The sequence below is a fragment of the Mesoplodon bidens genome (assembly GCF_964165515.1).
Source record: "Mesoplodon bidens genome assembly, chromosome: 1".
Taxonomy (NCBI): Eukaryota; Metazoa; Chordata; class Mammalia; order Artiodactyla; family Ziphiidae; genus Mesoplodon; species Mesoplodon bidens.
In genome coordinates, this window is record NC_138176.1 from 183,131,539 (window position 1) to 183,154,860 (window position 23,322).

A 23,322-nucleotide genomic window follows, 5' to 3' on the forward strand; every position below is an offset into this window, starting at 1 on the left:
GATTGAACCCAGGCCATAGCAGTGAAAGCACCAAATCCTAACCACTAGACCACTAGGGAACTCCCTAGAATCTTTGCTTTCTAGTTTTCCACTTCCAAAATGAAACAGAAAATCGAGACCTATTCATATTGCGGTATAATGTACTCTGTCTTTCATTCTCACCCTCCCCCTGCTGGTTATTGTAAGTTCCTTTAAGGCAAGTACCATCTCTGGTTAGTTTTGTATTTCTGCTAGCACTTTCCTTGCATAGAGTAAGCAATTAAAACATCGTTGCTGAGTTTAACTGCAATTGATCTTCATCTTTGTATCTGCCAATAGCATCCTCCCTACATGTAGTAGGCCCTCAATATACCTTTGAGTTTAACTGAAGATGATGTGAATTACTTAGGAAATGGAGGCACATCAGGTGGCAGTGATTGAGGGGTAGTGATTAGAATTACCCAGATCAGGAATGGCAAACAGATGGCACTAGCTGCCACTCCCTGCTATCATGTCCACGGCAAACATTAACTGATCACAGCACGCTTGCACCAGCCGTGGATTCCCAATCCTCCGTTCAAAGATTTAATGGAGTCATTAGTCAACTGGAGTCAGCATGGAGTCAAGATGACATTTGTTTTATGTTGGCAGTGACACCTGGCATTATAGTGAAATCTGCATTATTTTAGCCCTCAGTCAGTACCTTGTGCCTGTCTAGTTTAGCCAAGAACTCCAAGTCAGTCATGTCTGACACTCCACCATGAAGAATCAGGACTTTCTCATCAACCAGAGTGGCCAGCGGAAGCCAACAGAACACATCTTGCAGTAGTTTTAGTATTTTCTTGCCATGTGTCTAAAAAAAATGACATTAATATGATATTAAGTTTCAAATAATTTACTCAACTTATCTGAACTAAGAGAAGCTTTTGCTTTTAAAGGCAGTGTACCTTATATTTATGCATCACTTCCTTTGTGAAACCATATCTAGAGTTAGAAGCAGAAACAGATTTTAGATTTAGTGATATTAGTTATAGCATGCTTGCATTTTTATAAAAATGCATCTCTAGATGCATCTACTTAAATATATGGGAAAGACACTGAGAAATAATTGCCAAAATGTTTAAAATCATACCATTATCTGTGGGTAGAGATGTGGGATATTTTAATTTTCTTTTGCTTATCTATATTTTCTACTTTTTCTATAGTGAACCCTTATTGTTTACATGATAAAGTGTATGGCTATGTGAAAACAAATGTAATGGTTTTATTAGAACAGTAGGATATTGTATAAATTAAAAAAAATCTTTTAAAATGGTAATATATTGTGTATTCCACTTTATAAAACTGGAAGACTACTTTAAAAAGGCATCTAACAAATAAGAAGCTCTGGCAAAATAACTTTACAATCACAAGTAAAGATCAAATCCCCAATCATGTTTTGATTTGTACCGTAAGTTCACCATATGGTCCTCATGGTTTCCTCGGTTGAGATGGAACTCTTTTGGGTAAACCAACATGAAGGCAAAAAGAACCATCAGGATCTCTACTGAATCCTTCCCTCGATCCACAAAGTCGCCGTTGAACACATAGGCCCGCTCTGGTGACGGGAGGCCGTTCTTCCCAATAAGGAGAGAAGTCCAAGAAGAGGCAGTGGAAGGAAGGGAATAGGAAACTGGGTCAAGCCAGTGTGCATTTGACAGTCATATCAGGCCTGAAAGCCAATTCTGTGCTGTCTGCCTCTCTTCCAAACGTGAAATGTCAGTAAAAGATGGGAATATTGGAAATATTTTGTATTAGTCTCATATTTCCTTTCTAGCCAGGCTGAGGTTATGACATGCTCATCGAAATAAATGCATTATCCAAAGCCACACTGTTGCCAGGTGGTCTGTACAAAGAACTTGTAATTCCAAGCCCCGTTTTAAGTTCTGGCCACTCTGTCCTTAACTAGCAATAATAACAATAGCTGCCGTAGATTTCTCAGGATTTAATAAGACAATACATCAGAAACTGCTTTGTCTTAATTGCATTAATAGAATATTTATATAGCTTGTTATATGCTCTGTATTTGACAACTAAAAATAGATATGAAAATAGCTTTTGGTTGCTTTGATAGTAAACAATTTCTCTATTTAAGTAATTGATTTTCTTTTCTCCAAATAATGATTCTTTCTCTTTAGTTACCTTAGATTTTGTATTTTTTAAACAGTTTACAAAAATACACTAGAATATAATGCAGTGATGACTTTTACATTACACATTTGCTACATAGTAGCAAATATTATTCTAAAATATTTTAAAATCCAAGTAATAACTTAAGCATTTCTTTAATGGAGACTATTTGAACTTCTAAATTAAACCTCAGAGCAAGACAGGACCATAATTTGAGCATTCATACCTTATAAAATATAAATATTAAGTCATCCAATTGGCCGTGTAAATCTCCTAACAAAGACAGAAGAACATCAGTTTTGATTGGTCTTCACCATTGTTTCTAATTTTTTATTATAAAAAGGAAAATACCCATTGTATACCTACAACTAATACAGTATTATGTCACTTATATCTCAATTTAAATAAAAGGAAAATACCCAGGAACACCTGACAAAGAAACTTATGCTTACTCATTTTTCCATATATAAGATAGGGATAAATATTAACTTCCCTTGTTGCAGGGATAGTTAACATTGAAAGCAGAAAGCATGATATTTCTCCTGTGCGATTATCATGAACAGTAAATGACTTACATTTTTACTGAAGCAAAAATGGGACAGAATAGTGCAGGGTTGAAAACCTGGATGGGAACTAGAGAGATTTTTGCCCCACCTAAAGCGAGAAGCTGCTACTCACGGGTCAGTGTTACAAGATTTTAAGAAGTTGGAAATCTGGATTTTAATATGAAATCCTCCTATTTTCAAATGTTGGAAACTAATGTTAGAAATTTAAGAACACTTTGAGGCAGACAAGACGTATTGCAGGCTGCCAGTTTACAATCCCTGAAGTATCACCGTCTCCCCTAAGTTCAAGTGTGGGGCATCAGTCTATAATGGTTATTAAAACATCACTGAAAACATAAGAAGATGGAGAAGATTGTCATCAATAGGATTTCTCTCTGGAAGAAGAATAAATGTGGATGGAAGGAATAATTTGATAGGCATTTAGGCCTTTTCAAGTACAGTAAGTAAGTAAACTGTCTTCTAACGAGGGAAGGTCTGGTTATTTGCTAGGATTTTGTTCTGAATGGAGAGGATGAATTTGGGGCCAAATCTGGATCTCTGGGAAAAACAAAGCAGAGGCCGGGCCCTCTCACCCCACAGTTCTCCTTCGCGGCACCACCCCTACCTTAAATAACTGTGGAGTAAATATGTAAATGTAATCAGTGTGAAGGCGTGAACCCAGCCTGCCCAAGTGGCCATCAGGTCCCCTCCAGCCCTCCGGCCCCTCCCTGATCACAGGCAGAGTTTTCTGGTTCGTGAAAAGCCATTTCTGACTGGCTCTTACCACATACTGTGATTTCCTCACTGTAACAAGTGGAGACCCGGTTGATGTTTGGCAGTTGTACCAGATGTTTCCTGGCTTCATACAAAAGATTCAAGACATAGCGAGCATGGAGCCTCTACTAGGAGGAAGAGGAGGGATGGGACAAAACAAAATACTTGTGAGGGAAGATGGGCCTCACCTTTACTGCTTAATGACCCCAAAACCACAAAAGTGACCCCAGTAAACTGCCCCTGGGACCCTATGCACAGATCCTTTCTCTCTCACCCATCTTGTACCCTTGTTTGTGCTTTGCATCATCCCCCAAATACTGAACTGATGTCCTCTTTCCTACCTACTCTATGTAACCCCTGCTTGCCTTGAGCTTGGGAGAAACACATGATTGTCTCAGCAAAGTATGAATAAGTGCGTGTATATCAATGGTATCGGTGATCCTGACATTACTGGGAAAATCACCCCAGCTCCTCCTGCAATGAATTATCTTCATATGAAAAAGGGGAAGGATTGGAGTCTGTTATAAGAGCCAGAATCTGACCACTTCTCACCAGTTCCACCTCTACCACCAGGGTTTCAAGCCACGATCATCTTTCGCCTAGACTATTGCAGTAGTCTCTTGACTGGCCTCCCTGCTTCAGCCCTTGCTCCCAATACTCTATTCGGCAAACAGAATGATCATATTAAAGGGAAAGCTGGATTATATCATTTCTGCGCTCATTGTCTCCTCATCTCTTTCAGAATGAAAGTCCACCCTACTACTCACCTCTCTGTCTCCACCTTCTAATAGTTGTTTCCTGGTTCCCTCCTCTCCAGCCACAATGGCCTTCCTGATGTCCCCGAGCAGTCCAGGCAAGGTCCTGCCTCAGGGCCTTTCCATTTGTTCCCTCTGTCTAGAACGCATTCCCCAGACGTCCACAAAGCACCCTCTCTCACCACCTTTGACCTTTGCTCAGAAATCACCTTTTCAGTGACACCTTCCCAGACCACTCTGTAAAACTGCCATCTCTCCCACCTAGAACTTAGTTTACGCTTTGACATAGCTCTGTCCCCTAATATAGTAATATATAAATATTACTCATTTGTTATTTATTATTTATTATCTGCCTCCTCACTAAAATCTCAGCCCCATGAGGGCAGAGATTTGTGTCTGTCTTGTTCACTGTTCAGTGCCTAGAAGAGTAGCTGCACATAGCAGCACTCATTAATCATCTGTGGGATGAATGAACACAGAGATTACATGATGGGGAAGAGGGATTTTCAATACATAAAAACTAGCTGATCAATCACAAGGTCCTGGCTAAGAAAAGAGCAAGTGGATCTCTCTGACGGATCCCTGACACAAACACCCTGAATCCAGGGCCATTCCTTCTGCATTGTGTCTGCTCTACTTCTACACATTCCATGGAATTGGTGGTGACCCAGGTCCCCCGGGGGGAACTTACTTGCTTCACTCTGAAAGCTTCCACCAGAGCAGTTGCATGGTCGGGAAGGAGTGGGAAGGAGAGGCGTGGCCCCGTGTAACTGTCCGGTACCTCGATGGATTCATAGTCCCTGCAATTCTCCATCTCGGAGTCCTGGGGGGATCTCTCTTCAGTGAACATGCGGTTCAGGAAGTCCCCTAGTCAGGACAGAAAGGGTGGGCCGGCTTATGATCAGACCTGCAGGCACGGGCAATATAGAATTCATTCCCTGGACCATACTTGAAGTGGGTCCTGGCCAGTCTGGCTTCAGCTCCAACACAGGAGGGGAGAAAGTAAAGGGCAAAGTGATGACAAATTAAGATGGGCGGGAGAAAGGTTACGTTATTATGTCAATTCCATTCTACTTTTTTTTTTTTTTTTTTTTTTTTTGCGGTACGCGGGCCTCTCACTGCTGTGGTCTCTCCCATTGTGGAGCACAGGCTCCGGACGCGCAGGCTCAGCGGCCATGGCTCATGGGCCCAGCCACTCTGCAGCATGTGGGATCTTCCCGGACTGGGGCACGAACCCGTGTCTCCTGCATCGACAGGCGGACTCTCAACCACTGCGCCACCAGAGAAGCCCTCCATTCTACTTTTATTTTAAAAGATTGCCTTAGAAAGTACAGAAATTTACAGGCCTAGGTTGGTAAGCAGGAGGAAAGCGAAAACTGCGGTGGAAAAAAAGTTCACGGGCATTTCTGGTGTACTTAGTGAGTGTGGCAGATGCCTCAGACTTTTAGGCAATTCATTTCCAGATGCTGCCCCTGCATCTCTGCCTGAGGGCTTTGTCCCTGGATCTGCAGAGAGCCCTGCATGGCAGGCCAGACCTGCGTGAACAACCCTTCCCATCCGCCCCTCCCAGCAGCCTTCTACCAATGACTGTCGGGCATTGAGACTCCAGTTCCCTCTGCCTTCAGGCGGGATACTTCCCAGGCTGCGTTTTGCACTATTTCCCAGGTACACTGCAGGTTTAGTAACCCACCCTTTTTTGCCTGCCTCCCCTTTCCTGAATCCCTTCCCCACTCCCTCCCCACCTCCCAGTGTTTCCTGTATTTACCAAATAAACTCCTGCACCCAAACTTTTGTCTCCAGGTGTGCTTCTAGGAGAACCATTTATTTGTTAGCCTCCTCGCTCATCCCCTGGCTGTCACCAGATTCACATTTCCCTTCCCTGTGCATCCCACACCTCACCCCGATGTCTTTGACCCCGAGACAGGAGGACCGGCCATGTGGCCGTTCATACTCACTCTCGTTGTGACTGCTGGGGGTGAAGTGATCCACAAGGTAGCTGAAGAAATTGTGGAGCTGCAGAAAAACCCAAGAAGACGTGGCTTTAGAGATAGAAAGAGAACCCAGGAGTGGTCCAGATCAGCTGCACCTTCTAGGCACCTGGGCCTTGCTGTGTGGGGCCTGGAAGGCAGAGCTGGAGGTGGCCCCATCCCACATCCCTTCGCACCTTGACCTGGTCTTGCTGCCCAGCATACTCTATAGACTGGAAGATGCTCCAGGTGCAGTGCCGCCTCATCTCCAGGCGGGCCATGTAGCGCCGGTACCATCTCTGGATCAGGGCCGCTGCCTTGAAGGCTGTGACACAGATGGAGAAGCAAGCCTGTGAGGTGGGACTCCCTGGGCCTGCGGGGGGAGGTGGGGGGGTGCCTCTCCCACTGTAACATGGGGACAAGATGGTAGGGAAAGCATTATATTTTGCCACCAGTAGGAAGGATTTGCCTCACTGCTGGCCAGGGTGCTCTTTTCCCCATTCCCGCCCCCATCCCTCCTCCATTCTTACCTATTACTTATACTAAAATCACTGGAGGACTATTGGAATTCCCACTTTTTGATGAAAACATTTATATGTGTAGAGATGCAAAGGTTGGATTCTGAGAAAGAGATGTAAACTGGGGAGGTTGCAAGGTTGCAGCATCCTTGAAGAGTAGGATGATGCAGATACCATTTAGCCATAAAAAAAGAATGAAATTTTGCCACGCGCAGGAACACGGATGGACTTGAGGGCATTATGCTCAGTGAAGTAAGTCAGAGAAAGGCAGATACTGTATGATATCACTTATATGTGGAATCTAAAAAAATATCAGTACAACAAACTAGTGAATATAACAAAAAAGAAGCAGACTCACAGATAGAGCAAACTAGTGGTTACCAAGTGGGGAAAGGGAAGGGGGAGGGGCAATATAGAGGAAGGGGAGTAACAGGTACAAACTATTATGTATAAAGTAAGCTACAAGGATATAGTGTACAACATGGGAAATATAGGCAATAGTTTATAATAACTGTAAATGGAAAGTAACCTTTAAAAATTGTGTTAGGGGGCTTCCCTGGTGGTGCAGTGGTTGGGAGTCTGCCTGCCGATGCAGGGGACACGGGTTTGTGCCCCGGTCCGGGAAGATCCCACATGCCGCGGAGCGGCTGGGCCCGTGAGCCATGACCGCTGGGCCTGCGCGTCCAGAGCCTGTGCTCCACAACGGGAGAGGCCACAACAGTGAGAGGCCGGTGTACCGCCAAAAAAAAAAAAAAAAAAAAAAGGATGGGATGATGCAGCGGTCAGAGGGCGGGGAGGACATTTTGATACTGCAACAATAGACAGGATGTCAGGAGTCTGGTTCTGGGCCTGGAACTGCCCTGACCAGCGATGTGGCCTCAGGCAAGTCAACTTTCTGGGCCTCAGTGTCCTCATCTGGAAAAAGAGATGAACTAGATGATAACTGGGGAGAAGAAACACACACACAAAATTACTACGTACTACCATGTCAGGTGGTGGTCAGTGCTTGATATCCCCAAATTCCTTCTCTCCCTGTGGCTTTGTGTCCCCATCACAATACACCCAGGACTGTGCTGACTCCAATCCGAAGGGCAGCCTTTGCTTCTCCTTTTGCCAGGACCTGTGCTGGGTGACCGTGTACTGCAGGATGGCATGAGTAGGTTGAATTCTTCCTATGAGCTCTAGAACCTGCAGTCAAGTACTGCTGCCAGAGAAGAGGGCAGCTGTCCACGTGAGTAACTAGATTCTCCTTAAGCTCCTGGGCCTGAATGTGCCACCAGGGATGAATGGAGCCTTTGTGGATAAAGCTGGATTGCAAAGGAAACCCAGCAGGTTCACTCAGGTCAACCTTGTGAACAGTAGACAGATTGATTTAATACACCTAGCTTGCATTAGAGAGCTAATGGAATTCCTACTGATGTCCCTAAGAGGAGATGAGATACAACAGTGAATGGGAAAAGAGAACTTGAGAGGAATTTAAGCAAAGCTGAATTTGGTTTTCTGTGAGGAAAAAATGTCATGCACTAAGTATGTCCCAAAGGCACTCATGAAATAATAAGTGATGAGGATTGAATTCTGCAAATCCCCATTCAGAGCAGTGAATGAAAGGCCCAGAGTAAGCGGTACTTAGCTAAAGTAACAAGTCAAGGGAAACACACAGACATCTGCACCTCACCCTAGACCTACAGCATCAGAATCTCTACAGGGAACCCAGGAATCTGTAGGTTTAACAAGCTCCATGAATGATCCTGACTTGTGCTGAAGGGTAGGCATCACTGAGGAATATCCTGACCATCAAGTTTCCATGAAAATGTTGTTTGCTAACACCTTGCCTCAAGCATTTTAAGGCAAGTGCTGCCAACGAGACATACCATCCTCAGTACCTCGTCGGCTGCTCAGGGTAGGCAGACCAGGCAGTGCCTCTGTTTCTCCCTTTTATTCTCCCTCCCAATCCTCTGTCTAGGGCCTGGGTTCCATTGAGGTGGGTGCTGTGAGGTTGTAGCATAGTTTAAGGACCTCGACCCCATCCTCCCTTCCCATCAGTGCAATACTACATGCTTGGGCTCCTCTTCCTCAGCCTTGTGCAGACTAAATCCTATGGCAAAAGTTACAAATACACCTGGCTGTTAAAATTCCACATTAAGGACAAGGCAACCACGTAGGGAGACAGAGGTCAAGGTGAAGAGCCGTCCTGGAAGCAGAACCTCCAGCCCCAGCTGCCCTGAGGATCATAGACAAGCCATCTAGCTGGGCCCTTTGCAAATTCCTGACCCACAAAATCATGAGCAGAATAAAATGATTGTCTTAAGCCACTCAGTTTTGGGGTCGTTTGTTACACAGCACCAGATAATTGGAATGGGAATTGTATAAATGTTTTATAAAATTATAAAGCATATTTAAATCAAAATTTAAAAAAATATCAATCTCTAAAAAGCAAAAGTCAAACAAGTGAATCTAATCTTGTACAAGTTAGTGGCATAACCACACAGAAAGGAGTTCGTTCAAATGACTTGACAATTCAGTAAGTTGTATATGCCTAGTGGATGTACTCAAAGGACAAAAAGAACTACAAAGAAATCTTAGAGTTTTCAGTAATCATATCATTATAATAGTATTGCTATTACTTTTCAGAAACTTTTATATACTGTAGGACAAAGTAAATAATACCACATCAGTATCATTAGGGAAAAAAATTTTTTTAAAGAGAAAGGAGATATAGATATAATATCCTATCAAAGTTGTTAAGTAAAAATATTGTGATCCTAAATATAAATTGGTCATTAAAATAATACATGTTTTCTGGATCTGGTCACTGAAAAGGTGTAGAAAATAATGACCAACCTGGTAGCAAACACCCCAGGCTCTGGAGAAATAGCTATTTCTGGTCTGGAGCCAAAAATACGCAAGATGAGCCTGGGACCTATTGCCAAACTAGAAAGGAAGCCACGAGCTTATAAAGTTGCTTAGGCTTATATAAACAACGTGCTGCCACTATTTCCCTTGTTTCCTCCTTCATCTCTGGCTGCCTCTCCTCGGCCTCTTTCATTGGCTCATACTCTTCGACTGATGCTTAATAAGTACTGGAGTCCCTCATGGTTCTGTCCTAGGCCCTGGTATCCGACCTGACTTTACTCTCACTCTAGGCTACTTCAGTGACCCCCATGGCTTCAACAATCACCCGTACTCTGATGCCTTCCAAATGCATGTATCTCCACCAACATCTCCAAAATCCAGATCTGAATATGCAACTGCCTACTCAGCACATCCACCTGCATGTTGCATGGGCATCTCAAACCCAGTGTGTATAAACTCAGCACCTTCCTTCTACTCGAGCTTGGTCCTTCTCCATTTATGTCAGAAATTGGCATTATCATCTGCCCATGTTCGCTAGCTAGAAACCTGGAGGTCATTCTTGATCCATCCTTTTTCCCAACCCCACACATGTAATCAGGTGGATCCTATCAATTCCACCTCCTGAATATTGTTGGAATTCACCCTCTTCTCTCCATCTCTACTGCCACCAACTCTGGACCAAGGCATAATCATCTCCTGCTTAGATGACTTTAGTAGCTTCTAAATTGGTCTTCTGGGATTCCCTGGTGGCCCAGTAGTTAAGAATCCGCCTGCCAATGCAGGGGAAACGGGTTCAAGCCCTGGTCCGAGAAGATCCCACATGCTGCGGAGCAGCTAAGCCTGTGCACCACAACTACTGAGCCCATGTGCCGCAACTACTGAAGCCTGCGCGCCTAGAACCCGTGCTCCACAACAAGAGAAGCCACCGCAATGAGAAGCCCACGCACCACAACAAAGAGTAGCCCCCGCTGGCCACACTAGAGAAAGCCTGCGTGCAGCAATGAAGATCCAATGCAGACAAAATAAATTTATTTTTAAAAATAATAAATAAACATGGGCTTCCCTGGTGGCGCAGTGGTTGAGAGTTCGCCTGCCGATGCAGGGAACACAGGTTCGTGCCCCGGTCCGGGAGGATCCCGCATGCCGCGGAGCAGCTGGGCCCGTGGGCCATGGCCGCTGGGCCTGCGCGTCTGGAGCCTGTGCTCCGCGATGGGAGAGGCCACAACAGTGAGAGGCCCATGTACCGCCAAAAAAAAAAAAAAAAAAAAAAAAAAAAATAATAATAATAAATAAACAAACAAATAAATAAATTGTTCTTCCTTCTACTCTTACCACCACCATCCAGCCTGCCTCAATCCCTTCTTCATGGAAGCCAGAAGGGTCTTTTATGTATGTAAATCTTATTCTAGAACTCCCTGTTTTGAATTCTTCAGTGGTTCTTCTTGTCTTTAGGATAAAGTTTAAAATCCTACAAGCTCCTGAGTGACGTGGGCTCTGCACACTTCAGCAGCCTCATGCCATGTCAACCTCCATCTTGTTCACTTCAGACCACTCAGTTCCTTGAATATGTCTCTCTCCTTGCTACTTCACGACCTTTGTACCCTCTACCTAGAATGCTCTTTCATCCCCTTTTTGCCCAACCTTATTTCATTCAGTTGTAAAGGTGTAGGTTGGGATAAACCCCAGTGGACAACACTGACCCCTTGAGTAAATTTTAATTCTATTAAATATAGTTCATCAAGTCCTAAGACATTCCGCTGAGCATCCTAGTGGTCATGTTACAAGGAGGAGAAGCCGATTTTCAAGAACTAGCATGAGGAGAAATGTAACGATTTCCTGCCCACCCTGAAAAGCCCCTCCCTATGCAACGTAGGCTTCAGGGTACCCACAGTTAGTCTGAAGGTGGGAAGCGCATACCTTTCTCTGCATTCTGGAAAGCAAAATGATGTTGGGTTGAGGCGCCGCTTCCCATAGCGTAAGTGTAATGTTTCTGCAGGATGCAGATAGCAGGTCCAAGGGAGAGTGAATTGTTTGCCGACAAAAGGAAGAAGGAACCTGCAATAGGGAGATTTGGGCAGAATATTAGTTCAGGTAGACCAAATTATCTATGAACCTTGTCTCCCACATCATACAAAAAATGTGAGGCTATCATGTGATAGCACCCTCCCCCGACCTCCCCAGCCTCAGTGCATGAGATATTCCTCCCCTATGTTTCCTCCATGTGTCATCTCATCTCTCCCCTATGTTTTCAACCTTCCTACTAGATTTTCTTCAGACTAAAAACATACTGAAGTCTCTCATCATCATCCTTTGACGTCCTATATCCCTTAAGCTATAACCCAACTTCTCTTTTCTTCTCATCCAGATTTCTCTGGAGTAGACCACTTATTTTCTCCTTAATTCCTCTTAACACCATGTTTTTCATCCTCACTATTGACCAAATCTTTTCATGCTGATGTCTCCAATGCCTTCATCTTTTCAGCCCTGACCTTGCCAGAAGAGCAAGGCCATCATGTCATAAGTCATGCCTTGATTTAAATTCTACCCCTTGGCTTCCCACGATGCCACGCTCCTACCTCTTGTTGACACAACATTAATCAGTCAATCTAAGAAAGAGTTGGAAAATTTTATTTGAGACAAATTTGAGGATTTATAACCCAGGAAGAGCGTCTCAGAAAGCTCTGAGAACTGTTCTGCTAGTTAGAAATCAAGGCACAGTTATATAAGTCTCTTTTGAGACAGAACTGTATAGCAAATGATGTATTACAGTTTACACAATCCAGATCTGCAAGTACAAAGTGGTGGGTCATGTGACCCCTTACAAGATCAAGAAGGAATGTCATCTTCAAGCAATTGTCTTGTTGGTGCTGGGAGAATGTTGTCTTTATGGCTGAGCAGGTATTCCTGCGGATGGGGGAGGTTTGGTCGATGCATAATGCAGATACACAGTGCACAGTAGAGGGGAGAGAGGAGGCCAAAGGGCAGAGAAATTTTTTTAGGTTTAAAGTCTTCTTGTCTTGCCATAAAATATGAATTTTATTTCATACTGTCTCTTTATTCTCTCTCCTTCCTGAGCTCATTTTTCTCTATCCACCCCTTAAATGTCGATTTGATTTGTATTCTAGTCTCAAATGTCTGCTCTCCTCACTCTGTATGTGCTTTTTTTTTTTTTACATCTTTATTGGAGTATAATTGCTTTACAATGGTGTGTTAGTTTCTGCTTTATAACAAAGTGAATCAGTTATACATATACATATGTTACCATATCTCTTCCCTCTTGCGTCTCCCTGTATATGCTTCTTAAATAACTGAGTCAACTCACACTTTCAGCTATCACTTACTCCCTCTTAAATCTCCATCTCCATTTCAGACTAACTCTAAACTTCAGCCTCACTCACCCAGCTTCCTGCTGAACTTTGGGGTGCCTCAGACGCCATGTAATGCAAATAGAACTCATCTTCCCAAAAGCCTCCTCCTCCAGCCTCATCTCTTTTCTCCTTTCTTCGACTCTACTTCTTGACCACCATGACTTCTGGGTTTTTGCTCTTACCTGGAATGTCCTAGCCCACACTTGACTAACTTTACTCATTCCTTAAGGCTCACTTCAGGCCTCACCTTCCTTCAAGAAGCCAGTTCAACATGCCCCTCCTCTGAACTCTTGAATATCCTAGTCACATCTCTGATGAAATAAAATTTACATTTCAAGGCAGGACAAGAAAATTTAAACACAAAATTCTCTCTGTGTTTGTTTGGGCCTCTTCCTTCCCTCCCTAATGTGTAGTATGCATCTGCATTACACATTAACCAGACCTCCTCAAAGATGGGGGTGCCTGCTGAAGCATAAAGATGAATTTTTTTTTCTTTCTTATGCTAGCAATGTGACTTCTTAGAAGAATAGTGCTCTTTCACAGTTCTGTAGGGGGTCATGGCGACTTGCTGCTCACTTTGCCCATGCTTACCTGGATTATGTATCCTTGATAAACTTTATGTAAAATATCAGTGTGTCATTTTGATGTACAATTCTTTGTCTCCAAAATGTATATGACTGTGCCTTTGACTCCTAACAAGTGGAACAGTTCTTAGAGCTTTCTGAGAAGCTGCTTCCTAGGTTACAATCCTGTTTGGCTCAAATAAAGTTCCCTTTATTTTTCTTCTTAACTTGATAGTTAACTCAATTTTCCTCGTCATTTTCTTGGGGTAGCCAACAGGATATCAGAGACACCCACCAGAGGACACCTGGAGTCTACCCCAAACCAGTGCTTGGTACCAGCACGGGCCCTTTGAGCCCCATCCACTTCTTAGTATGCCTCAGGTGCTTTGGTGAGTTCTCCTGATATCCAGACACCATTGCTTTAAATGACATCCTGAATTTTATTCAAGCTGTTTCTCTTGGGACTTGGAGTCCTAAGGGGATACTGGTATATTTCCTATTTCCTAGGCAGGGACCTAAGGGGAAATTCCTAGGCAGACACCTAGGAGGAACTTTGAAGTGAACTGGATTGGCCATCTTTTTTTTAAAATTTGGCTTAAATTGGAAAGATTATGTATATATGGTCTGAACAGACTGTTGCTGGTGAAATGAGAGACTGAGCCTGCTGAGCTCTGAAGAAAAGGGACTTCACTCCTTCTGGCCATAATGTGTCCTCAGGTGACTGAGAACCTAGAGGAAGTGTCTGAGAATCAATCCTCATGCCATGCAGTGGTCCTACAGGGGATCCCAGTGCAATCATTAAGTAAATTCTGCTCCCCAGGGGGCACAATAAGGCTGATCACCTAGTGTTCTGGGCACTCATGGCAGTTTTAGACTGCTGGAGGGAGAGACTCAGACATGTAAGAGAGTCGAACAGACCCAAGGGTAACTCCTTGGGAAGCTAGACTCAGAAGCAGCACACATTCGATCCATCACACTGACCTCAGAAAGTTGTTCGGATCATATCTGAGTTAGGGTACCAGATGAATAACGGAAAACCGCGCCTCAAAGGCCGAACAGCTCCCGTAGTATGTGCACCCACTCCTGGAACCCCGGCTGGCTTCATGTACAATTGAAACAAAGCCAATGCTTGCAAGCACTTTAATCTTAACTCTTAAATGGCCAGGATAGAACTCTTTTGACGTTCCAAAACTGTAGAGAAAGCCAGCTTGATAAAACATCTTTGCAAAATTCTGACCCTGAGAGAACAAAAGTATTCCTAGGAGAAAGCTTAAAGTTATAACTCTTATCATGTCTTGAAATGTAAACATAGCCCATATCGCCTGAGACTACAGCCTTGGCTCAATTAATAGAACTTAAAGCTGAAAGGGGGGGAGAAAAGGAGAGGGGAGCTTTCTAAAACTCAAGCAAGAAAACTATGAGATCTCTGTCTGTGTCTATCTGGATGTACGTATGTCTGTGTGTATGTTATAAAAACAATATAACCCTACCTCTGGATGGTGTTATCAAAATTAACTTGTAAAAGAGCTCTATTTAATTGACTTAAAAGCAAGTGCTTACAAATCAAATATTTCTAAATGTAACTTAAACTAGCACAAATTTTTAAAGGATCACGTGATCTAGGATTAATCTTTACTGAAAAAAAAGCAAGCTTAAACTGATGGTTTAATTAATATAGACATGTCTTTAGAGTCATCAACATTAAGTAGAATACTTTTATTGTACCTAGGTTTACTGAAATTCAATAAGTTCATTTATCTAGGTTATAAAATTTGTTAACAAGAAAATTAATGATCTGATGATATTTTCATAGGCAAGGAAATAGAGATAAATGGGATAAAAGGTTTTGGTTAAACTACTTAAGAACAATCATGTTTTATCGTATGTCTACCCCAAAACAGTTTCTCCAGATTTCTGGCAACTTGAAACCTTAGAGTTCTGATAAGTTAAATGATGGAAATTCACTGAATGTCTAGATCATTTTTTTCCTCTAGACCATTTTTAATAAGATAAAATGCTGAAACATTAATTGCTAAAGGAGTCTATGTTTACCTACTTTTGACTTCTTATTACAGTGAAACTAAATATGTATGAGAATATTAATAAATATTTTGTGCTTTATTGAAAGATTATACTATGAAATGGCGTATATTTCTAGAAATTTATTCTAAAATGGGAACCTTAAGAAAAGAGTTTTATGCATGGTCAAGACTATCTTAGAGGAACTTCCCTGGTGGAGCAGTGGTTAAGAATCCGCCTGCCAGTGCAGGGGACATGGGTTTGATCCTTGGTCCGGGAAGATCCCATATGCTACAGAGCAACTAAGCCTGTGCACCACAACTACTGAGCCTGCGCTCTAGAGCCTGCAAGCCACAACTACTGAGCCCACATGCCACAACTTCTGAAGCTCACATGCCTAAAGCCCGTACTCTGCAACAAGAGAAGCCACCGCAATGAGAAGTCCGCACACCACAACAAAGAGTAACCCCCGCTCGCCGCAACTAGAGAAAGCCAGCGCGCAACGAAGAACCAATGCAGCCAAAAAAAAAAAAAAAGAAAAAAAAGACTGTCTTAGATTAGATTGAATTTGATTAAATAAGTGAATTTTAATATTACGTGTGAAAAGGTGTAAAATTAGAATTTGATTTTTTTCTCTAAGTTGTCTCTAAGTTGTCTTTGAAATGTTAATTTGCTTTTAATAACAGATTGTGAAGTTTCTTTACCAGTAACTTTCTTGCACTTGCCTTTGAAATCATTTACTGTCACTTTGGTTAAGTGAATAATATTGTTTCACAGTGACTTATGATCCTACTTGGCCAAACATTTAAAACCTTTTGATATCTTTGACAAACTTTCTCAAATCAAGTTCTAAATGAAGTTCTTTTGACGTCTAGCTAACTTTGGAATACTACAGAGGGCCCCTGAACATCTCAAAGAGAGATATTAAAATAATCAGGCTTATTTGGTCTGTTAAATTACATGGGAAACATTGTCAAATGAGTAATGATAAACCTTCTTAAGTTATATTCTATGGGTAAACGTTATTAATATAAATGTTCTAGAAATTATATGAAGTTCCTAAAATTTGAAATGTCCATAATTCTAGTCATTATCTTAAAATTTCATACGTCACAGAAATAGCCAAATTTCCTTGACAATTGCATTGTAATCAGGTCTTTAACCATGCTTTTAAGTCTTTTGTCACTTATAGATAGCTATTGTCTTACTCTGACCCTTTTACAAAAGTGCTTGTAAATGACTTGCTTTTATGCTCCCAAACTAAATTAGACTCGGTAGCAAAAGGACTTCTACATTGTATGTGGGCCCTTTCAGCAAGGGCTCTCTTATGTAAGGCTAGTGAAGAAATAGTAATGGGGTCTCCTTTAACTATTTATGTCCCACACTCAGTTGAGCCTCTTCTAAACTCTCACTACATTTCGCACTATTCTGTATGCCAACTAACTTCTTAAGAGGCATTGTTGCTTTCTGCACCTAATGCTATCTTGGTTCTATGTAATAACCTTAACCCTGCAACTTTGCTTCCAGCACTACAGGAAGAAAACAACCAAACTGCATAGTGTTAACAGATTATCTTTTTGCTCCCAGGAATGACTTACAAGAAGCTCCTATTGATAAGGCTAATCTATTTGATTTACAGATGGGTCCTCCTTAAGGCATGAATATTACGGAGCTGGATATGCAATAACATCCACAGTGGACATAACTGAAAGTTCTTATTTACCAGCAACAATGTCAGCAAAATAAGCTGAACTAATTGCCTTAACCCAAGCTTGCCAACTAGCCAAAGACCAGATAACAAATTTTTACACTGACAGTTGCTATGCTTTTGGAGTGGCACAGGATTTTTTTTTTTTTTTTTTTTTTTTTTTTTTTTTGCGGTACGCAGGCCTCTCACTGTTGTGGCCTCTCTCGTTGCGGAGCACAGGCTCCGGATGTGCAGGCTCAGCGGCCATGGCTCACGGGCCCAGCCACTCCGCAGCATGTGGGATCTTCCCGGACTGGGGCACGAACCCATATCCCCTCCCTCGGCAGGCGGGCTCTCAAACACTGCGCCACCAGGGAAGCCCATGGCACAGGATTTTGGAATGCTATGGAAACAAGGAGGTTTTTAACCTCTTCAAGACAACCTATTTAAAAAATGGGGGAATTCCCTGGCGGGCCAGTGGTTAGAACTTGGCACTTTCACTGCCGGGGCTGGGGTTCAATCCCTGGTCGGGGAACTAAGATCCTGCAAACCGCGAGGCGCAGCCAAAAAAAAAAAAAAAAGGAAAACAGGTTGCAGAGTTGTTAATTGTTATGCAACTACCCAAACAGTTAGCAATTATTAAAACACCAGGGCATTCCAAATCTGACACTGTGGAAGCGAAAGGAAATCAGCTTGTTGATGCTGCAGCCAAAGAGGCAGCTTTAAACACTAATCTTGCCCAGCCTTGAGAATGTCCACTGCTCTCCATTAACCCTGCTAATGAAATAAAAGATTTCTTTCTACAGGCTGAGGAAACGACCGCTAAAGAAAAGAAGCAGATACTGGAACAAAAAAGGGGAATTTTGACCCCACCACACAAATATGGTTTAGACCTGATGAAAAAACAAATCAGAAAAACCTTACAGTGTCTATTGAAGCACAATTGCCATTACTCCAGTAGGTACATTCGTTACCCATTGGGCATCTGAGAAAATGGTTTTATAGAAAAAAACAATATTTTCAGAAACTTTCACCCATGGTGGTTCAAAAGAAATATACTACATTATTGACAGGGACTTATTGAGATACTTTAAAAAACTGCTAACTAGCTCCTTTTACAGCAAGGTTCTAGGAGATGAAAACCTTAAGGATCATGGAATACTATCTAAAGGTTTTGTTTATTGGAAATGACAGCAAATAAAAGATTCTTTGCAGCCATGACGGCAAGTACCTTGTCAAGTATTATTAACTGATCCATTTACAGCCAAACCGAAAAACATTAATTCATGGATTTACATTATTTTATTTATTTATTTTGGGACTTGACACGTGGCTTGTGGGACTTTAATTCCCCGACCAGGGATCAAACCTGGGCCCCAGCAGTGAAAGTGCAGAGTCCTAACCACTAGACCACCAGGGAAGTACCCCACAACTCTCAGTTTTAAAAAGGCCCCTCCAAACCTGCACAAGCCTCTTAGATAGCCTCATCCACCAGAGGACAGAAAGCAGAAGCAAGAAGAACTACAATCCTGCAGCCTGTGGAACAAAAACCACATTCATAGAAAGATAGACAAGATGAAAATGCAGAGGGCTATGTACCAGATGAAGGAACAACGTAAAACCCCAGAAAAACAACTAAATGAAGTGGAGATAGGCAAACTTCCAGAAAAAGAATTCAGAATAATGATAGTGAAGATGATCCAGGACCTCGGAAAAAGAATGGAGGCAAAGATCGAGAAGATGCAAGAAATGTTTAACAAAGACCGAGAAGAATTAAAGAACAAACAAACAGAAGTGAACAATACAATAACTGAAATGAAAAATACACTAGAAGGAATCAATGGCAGAATAACTGAGGCAGAAGAACGGATAAGTGACCTGGAAGACACAATGGTGGAATGCACTGCTGCAGAACAGAATAAAGCAAAAAGAATGAAAAGAAATGAAGACAGCCTAAGAGACCTCTGGGACAACATTAAACGCAACAACATTCGCATTATAGGGGTCCCAGATGGAGAAGAGACAGAGAAAGGACCAGAGAAAATACTTGAAGAGATTATAGTCAAAAACTTCCCTAACATGGGAAAGGAAATAGCCACGATAGTCCAGGAAGCGCAGAGAGTCCCATACAGGATAAACCCAAGGAGAAACATGCCGAGACACATAGTAATCAAATTGGCAAAAATTAAAGACAAAGAAAAATTATTGAAAGCAGCAAGGCAAAAACAACAAGTAACATACAAGGGAACTCCCATAAGATTAACAGCTGATTTCTCAGCAGAAACTCTACAAGCCAGAAGGGAGTGGCATGATATACTTAAAGTGATGAAACGGAAGAACCTACAACCAAGATTACTCCTGGCAAGGATCTCATTCAGATTCGATGGAGAAATCAAAAGCTTTACAGACAAGCAAAAGCTGAGAGAATTCAGCACCACCAAAGCAGCTCTACAACAAATGCTCAAGGAACTTCTCTAAGTAGGAAACACAAGAGAAGAAAAGGACCTACAAAAACAAACCCAAAACAATTAAGAAAATGGTCATAGGAACATACATATCGATAATTACCTTAAACGTGAATGGATTAAATGCTCCAACCAAAAGACACAGGCTTGCTGAATGGAGACAAAAACAAGATCCATATATATGCTGTCTACAAGAGACCCACTTCAGACCTAGGGAAACATACAGACTGAAAGTGAGGGGATGGAAAAAGATATTCCATGCAAATGGAAATCAAAAGAAAGCTGGAGTAGCAATACTCATATCCGATAAATTAGATTTTAAAATAAAGAATGTTACAAGAGACAAGGAAGGACACTACATAATGATCAAGGGATCAATCCAAGAAGATAATATAACAATTATAAATATATATGCACCCAACACAGGAGCACCTGAATACATAAGGCAACTGCTAACAGCTATAAAAGAGGAAATTGACAGTAACACAATAATAGTGGGGGACTTTAACACCTCACTTACACCAATGGACAGATCATCCAAACAGAAAATTAATAAGGAAAAACAAGCTTCAAATGACACAACAGACCAGATAGATTTAATGGATATTTATAGGACATTCCATCCAAAAACAGCAGATTACAGTTTCTTCTCAAGGGTGCATGGAACATTCTCCCAGATAGATCACATCTTGGGTCAAAAATCAAGCCAGAGTAAATTTAAGAAAATTGAAATCATATCAAGCATCTTTTCTGACCACAACACTATGAGATTAGAAATGAATTACAGGGGAATAAAACGTAAAAAACACAAACACATGGAGGCTAAACAATACTTTACTAAATAACCAAGAGATCACTGAAGAAATCAAAGAGGAAAACAAAAAATATCTAGAGACAAATGACAATGAAAACACAAGGATCCAAAATCTATGGGATGCAGCAAAAGCAATTCTAAGAGGGAAGTTTATACCTTATACAAGCCTACCTCAAGAAACAAGAAAAATCTCAAATAAACAATCTAACCGCTGAGTAATATTCCACTGTATATATGTGCCACATCTTCTTTATCCATTCACCCGATGATGGACATTTAGGTTGTCCATCATCGGATGAATGGATAAAGAAGATGTGGCACATATATACAATGGAATATTACTCAGCCATAAAAAGAAATGAAATTGAGTTATTTGTAGTGAGGTGGATGGACCTAGAGTCTGTCATACAGAGTGAAGTAAGTCAGAAAGAGAAAGACAAATACCGTATGCTAACACATATATATGGAATTAAAAAAAAATGTCATGAAGAACCTAGGGGTAAAACGGGAATAAAGACACAGACTTACTTGAGAATGGACTTGAGGATATGGGGAGGGGGAAGTGTAAGCTGTGACAAAGCGAAAGAGAGGCATGGACATGTATACACTACCAAACGTGAGGTAGATAGATAGTGGGAAGCAGCCGCAGAGCACAGGGAGATCAGCTCGGTGCTTTGTGACTGCCTGGAGGGGTGGGATGGGGGGGGTGGGAGGGAGGGAGATGCATGAGGGAAGGGATGTGGGAACGGATGTATATGTATGACTGATTCACATTGTTATAAAGCAGAAACTAATAGAAAAAAATAAAAACAAACAAACAAACAAAAAAACAATCTAACCTTACACCTAAAGGAACTAGAGAAAGAACAAACAAAACCCAAAGTTAGCAGAAGGAAAGAAATCATAAAGATCAGAGCAGAAATAAATGAAATAGAAACAAAGAAAACAATAGCAAAGATCAATAAAACTAAAGGCTGGCTCTTTGAGAAGATAAACAAAATTGATAAACCATGAGCCAGACTCATCAAGAAAAAGAGGGAGAGGACTCAAATCAATAAAATTAAAAATGGAAAAGGAGGAGTTACAGAAGACACCACAGAAATACAAAGCATCCTAAGAGACTAGTACAAGCAACTCTATGCCAATAAAATGGACAACCTGGAAGAAATGGGCAAATTCTCAGAAAGGTATAACCTTCCAAGACTGAACCAGGAAGAAATAGAAAGTATGAACAGACCAATCACAAGTAATGGAATTGAAACTGTGATTAAAAATCTTCCAACAAAAAAAAGTCCAGGACCAGATGGCTTCACAGGTGAATTCTATCAAACATTTAGAGAAGAGCTAACATCCATCCTTCTCAAACTCTTCAAAAACTTTGCGGAGGAAGGAACACTCCCAAACTCATTCTATGAGGCCACCATCACCCTGATAACAAAACCAGACAAAGATACTACAAAAAAAGAAAATTACAGACCAATATCACTGATGAATATAGATGCAAAAATCCTCAACAAAATACTAACAAACAAAATCCAACAACACATTAAAAGGATCATACACCATGATCAAGTGGGATTTATCCCAGGGATGCAAGGATTCTTCAATATATGCAAATCAATCAATGTGATACATCATATTAACAAATTGAAGAATAAAAACCATATGATCATCTCAATAGATGCAGAAAAAGCTTTTGACAAAATTCAAAACCCATTTATGATAACAAGTCTCCAGAAAGTGGGCATAGAGGGAACTACCTCAACATAAAAAAGGTCATATACGACAAACCCAAAGCAAACATCATTCTCAATGGTGAAAAACTGAAAGCATTTCCTCCAAGATCAGGAATGAGACAAGGATGTCTACTCTCACCACTATTATTCAACATAGTTTTGGAAGTCCTAGCCATGGTAATCAGAGAAGAAAAAGAACTAAAAGGAATACAAATTGGAAAAGAAGAAGTAAAACTGTCACTGTTTGCAGATGGCATGATACTATACATCGAGAATACTAGAGATGCCACCAGAAATCTGCTAGAGCTAATCAATGAATGTGGTAAAGTTGCAGGATACAAAATTAATGCACAGAAATCTCTTGCATTCCTATATACTAATGATGAAAAATCTGAAAGAGAAATTAAGGAAATACTCCCATTTACCACTGCAATAAAAAGAATAAAATATCTAGAAATAAACCTACCTAGGGAGACAAAAGACCTGTATGCAGAAAACTATAAGACACTGATGAAAGAAATTAAAGATGATACCAACAGATGGAGAGATATACCATGTTCTTGGATTGGAAGAATCAATATTGTGAAAATGGCTATATTACCCAAAGCAGTCTACAGATTCAATGCAATCCGTATCAAATTACCAATGGCATTTTTTACAGAACTAGAAAAAAAATCTTAAAATTTGTATGGAAACACAAAAGACTCCGAATAGCCAAAGCAGTCTTGAGGGAAAAAAGCAGAGCTGGAGGAATCAGACTCCCTGACTTCAGAGTATACTACAAAGCTACAGTAATCAAGACAATATGGTACTGGCACAGAAACAGAAACGTAGATCAATGGAACAAGATAGAAAGCCCAGAGATAAACCCACACACCTATGGTCAGCTAATCTATGACAAAGGAGGCAAGGATATACAATGGGGAAAAGACAATCTCTTCAATAAGTGGTGCTGGGAAAACTGGACAGCTACATGTAAAAGTATGAAATTAGAACACTCCCTAACACCATACACAAAAATAAACTCAAAATGGATTAGAGACCTAAATGTAAGACCAGACACTATCAAACTCTTAGAGAAAAACATAGGAAATACACCCTTTGACATAA

The 23,322-nt window shown here is 41.4% G+C and overlaps 1 protein-coding gene across 1 annotated transcript in view; it reads right to left on the reverse strand.

The window, feature by feature from the left end:
- The window catches only part of PPEF2 (protein phosphatase with EF-hand domain 2), a gene marked incomplete at its 3' end in the record, with an annotated part of 31,001 nt that extends 19,411 nt beyond the window's left edge, over positions 1 to 11,590 (reverse strand). The window contains exons 1-9 of the mRNA XM_081257558.1: positions 11,478 to 11,590; positions 6,387 to 6,514; positions 6,178 to 6,235; positions 4,914 to 5,089; positions 3,478 to 3,592; positions 2,375 to 2,421; positions 1,429 to 1,595; positions 927 to 963; positions 683 to 832 (exon numbers count right to left, since the gene is read on the reverse strand). Coding sequence (XP_081113684.1) covers positions 683 to 832; positions 927 to 963; positions 1,429 to 1,595; positions 2,375 to 2,421; positions 3,478 to 3,592; positions 4,914 to 5,089; positions 6,178 to 6,235; positions 6,387 to 6,514; positions 11,478 to 11,532 — 933 coding nt within the window. The 5' untranslated portion in view covers positions 11,533 to 11,590. The remainder of the gene's footprint in view (positions 1 to 682; positions 833 to 926; positions 964 to 1,428; positions 1,596 to 2,374; positions 2,422 to 3,477; positions 3,593 to 4,913; positions 5,090 to 6,177; positions 6,236 to 6,386; positions 6,515 to 11,477) is intronic.
- Between the last annotated feature and the right edge of the window lie 11,732 nt (positions 11,591 to 23,322).